Below are 3,692 nucleotides of genomic sequence, written 5' to 3'. Positions count from 1 at the left end.
TGTTTCCAGTCTTTTGTGCCCATATTTGGCAAATGGATAGTTTTTTCTTCCACAAGGGCGTTCGGCACTAGGGAAACCTTTGTGTTAGCAAAATGGCCTTCACAGCCAGGGCCAACTTGTTTTCAGTTTCAGGATCAAGCAATTTGAGAAAAGGAGGGAGCGACATTTTTGTGCCTTCCAAACTTTGAATTGGGTAATGACAGAAGCTCATGTGCTTCTCGCAATCAACACAAATCAATCTGCTCTTTGGTTCGCATAATATAATTCCTCTCTTTTCAAAATTATTTATCAAGATCGTCAAAATAAAATTAAGGGTTGCTGCAGTTAAAATTATTCCGGTAAAAATTAAAATAAACACCTGAAATATCATTCTAAATCCAAACCTGAATGGATAACAAAGCTTAGAGTTTTAATTTGCACATTGTTCAACCCTTCGTCACCATGTGGCCCCATTTATGGTGGCAGTGTCGATGCAGGTTGTTTCGGATTTGTTTTTTCGATTTGACAGGAATAAAAGCATGACACCGCCGTAAATGGCGCGAATAGTCAATTCCTTCTGAGAGGACTGAAAAGACGATCATTCATAACTCCATTGTAAGCTTCCTTTGCATAGACATTGACACAAGAAAGAAAAAAAGAGCGCAAAATAACATTAAAGATAAACTTTCCACGAGAGAGGCTCCTTCACATATGAATCCTCCTCGAAACGCGGTGGGTAGAGGGGGGGGGGGGGGGGAGGGGGCCTTTGCATAGGGAGGGGCGGAGATGCTCGTCGGAAATTTTGATTTAAGCCCCTAAAGGAGACTAATCTGGGTGTGGCCCAGCCTTTCTTGACCCCTAAAAGAGACCATATTTAAAACATATCAAATATATATTTCTTCCCATGCAACCCTAAAAAAAGAGATGTTCACAGCCAAATATGTTGGCGTTTTGCCCAGAACATCCTGAGGCTAAAATCCGAAATTTACACCCCTAAGCGAGATGAGGAGCATTTCCGCCTCTTTCATATGCGAGCATGAACGAGCTTGTTTGCAGGCAAGTAAGCAGACAAAGCCCTCGAGAATGTCAAAAATTTGCATTAACTTTTTAAACTTTAAATTTCATTTCAAAATATAATTGATGGTCAAGAGATTTGGAGCACTGTTCACAATTTGAACACGAACTATCATTTTTTCCTCAAGTTGAAGATTCTTCTGGTTTTACACAAGCGAAACAAGCAGAAGTACAAGCAACGTAACCAGTCGCATAAACTTGTTGTAGGTTACCGTGATTTGTTCTTATTTTTTCGTATGAGTAAACCAATCTGGCTTAGGTTCATTCACCTGAAAGTATCATTAACTTCCATAATTAATGAAATTGGCATCTTGATATCATATATTACTAAATTTTAGAACGTTAAGTTATGTATGGCGAGAGAGTTGTTTTATCTACTGATAAGAGACGTCTTCAAGCTTTTTGCTGAGATCCGAAACTTGACATCCGTACAGATCATTAATTTGAAGTATATCGTGCGTACTAAAGAAGTCGCGTTGTCCAAATCTTCTTTCTGGGTCCGATAGGGATTGAATTGTATCGTCAAAGTTTTTAGAAAAAGCGTGATTGTTGTAGTGAAGACAAGACTGAAACATAACAAAAACAAAAGGGGGTTAATTTGAAATGGTTGCATAAAACTGCTTTTCGTTTATTTAAAGACGTTCGCGCATCGCCACTAAGCAGGCAAATGAAATGTTTCGGCTGCGTCGGACTCCGAGCACGATCAATAAACGACGCCTTACTTGAATGCACGGAGACCCTACTTGTTTGGGGTTTTTTTTTTTGGCTTGTCTTGTTTATTTATTCATTTATTTATTTATTTATTTATTTATTTATTTATTTATTTATTTATTCATTCATTCATTCTAGTCATCGGACACCGAGAGTGCACATGTGACCACGCGCTAATTGAGAAGATCAGTAAACGAGGCTGTGTTTACACAAGTTTTTTTGCTTTGGATAGACAACTTCTCTTTTGATTCGCAACACACTGAAAACAAGCAAAGATTACTCACATCATAATCATAAAATTCCTTGTTTGCCGGCAGTCGTCGAACTTGTCCACCAGAGTACTTTTGGAAATTGTGTTCCATTCCTGAATTTTTGTAAGAAAAAAAGGAAAAAGACAATCCAGATTTTGAATTGAAATTCAGTAAAAATCAGGACCCTACCAGTGAATGAGACAAAGTTCGAAAGGTTCCCTGAAAAGAAAAAGTCGAATAACCGAAACGCATTGTTCAAGGAAATTGCTAAATTCAAACGGGTTTGTCAAGAACATCGGCACAAGGAACAAAAACTTTCATTCTCTATCTTTAATTCAAGGTCGTCCCCATCGATGCGCTAAAATTCGTAAAGAACACAAAGAAACCCACTGAGATTAAATGAAAGTGCTCTTTTCGCCCGAGCCTCACAAGCCTTCTTGAATGCTGCTTTACTTCCATAAATAACGGCACATGTATTTCATAAGCATTTTTTTAAGAATATAAAAACCGATTTCTTGAAGCGTTCGTATTGCTTGATTGCTTTGGAGGCACTGTTACACAACGACATTTCGTTCAGGCCAGATAACTCAAGAAAAGGTTAAGGATATGATGCATCTGTTCTTACCTCTTCTAATATTTTCATAAAAGACATGGACATATTTATCCCGATCCGGCCGGGATTGTTCATGGATAAAACCGATAGTGTGCATCATTTCATGCAGCACAGTGCCCAGTCTCTCACAGCCATTACCAATGGAGATATCCTGATTGCCACCTTGCTTGCCCACAAAGGAATAACACCTAACGACGCAAATTAAAATTATCAAGAAGTTTAGGCCACGGCGTTTGCAAGGACAACGGCATACAACAATAAAGGTTGGCAGACACGAGGGGTCATGTTGCAGCGACAAAAAACTTGTGTAGTGCACACTGAGGCGACATGTAGCAGGGAAGTGTAGCGGGGACAAAATCACAACATGTGCAATTTTGGGGTGATTTTGTCCCCGCGAAATCACCCCAAAATTGGTGTTGCACAATTACAGAAGTACCAGCTCACACGAGGGGACATAACGCTGCAACATATCCCTGGGACGTGTACCCGCAACATTTTCATGCGTGCGCATATGTTGTGATTTTGTCCCTGCGACAACTCGCCTCAGTGTGCATTACACAAGTTTTTTTTGTCGCTGGAGCATGTCGCTACAACATGTCCCTGCAACATGACCTCTTGAGTCTCAGCACCTTTTAAGTTTCACAAAGAATATAAAATTCTTCTGCACGCCCTACTAATATTTTAAAAGATTTTGTCCATCTATCATGCGGACGCATCCGAGAATGAGTTAAAAATGCTTCGCCAGGAATCTCTATAAGCCATTAGATTTGGGAGATCGTTTATATCTTGATTAATGTCCCTTGATACACAGTCAATGTAGTTGAACGGTCTTCTTCCTCTAGACGTGCGTGGGAACTTTTGTCCATAACGTAAGCGCATGACGGTGAACATTTCATTATCCTTACTCTAGGACGGTTCCTGGCAATCAAGTCAGAGGACATTTCGCCACCTTAGCACATCGTCAACGAGATAAAACAACTTACCATGGCGCAATTTTTTATTTTAAGTGACGTTTTTGTTGACGTTAGACTTCTCTTTTGTTCGCACAATGTGATCATTAGTTA

General features: G+C 39.6%; 1 protein-coding gene across 2 annotated transcripts in view; it reads right to left on the bottom strand.

The window, feature by feature from the left end:
• Positions 1-1,058: 1,058 nt before the first annotated feature.
• The window catches only part of LOC138000132 (hatching enzyme 1.2-like), a 17,886-nt gene continuing 15,252 nt past the window's right edge, over positions 1,059-3,692 (bottom strand). For both annotated transcript variants that reach the window (XM_068846309.1, XM_068846308.1), the window contains exons 8-10: positions 2,641-2,816; positions 2,049-2,128; positions 1,059-1,619 (exon numbers count right to left, since the gene is read on the bottom strand). In XM_068846309.1, coding sequence (XP_068702410.1) covers positions 1,428-1,619; positions 2,049-2,128; positions 2,641-2,816 — 448 coding nt within the window. In that variant the 3' untranslated portion in view covers positions 1,059-1,427. The remainder of the gene's footprint in view (positions 1,620-2,048; positions 2,129-2,640; positions 2,817-3,692) is intronic.

Source organism: Montipora foliosa, chromosome 4, assembly GCF_036669935.1.
Source record: "Montipora foliosa isolate CH-2021 chromosome 4, ASM3666993v2, whole genome shotgun sequence".
Classification (NCBI taxonomy): Eukaryota; Metazoa; Cnidaria; class Anthozoa; order Scleractinia; family Acroporidae; genus Montipora; species Montipora foliosa.
The sequence above is the reverse complement of the archived record's forward strand: the minus strand, read 5'-3'. Positions and strand labels throughout refer to the sequence as shown.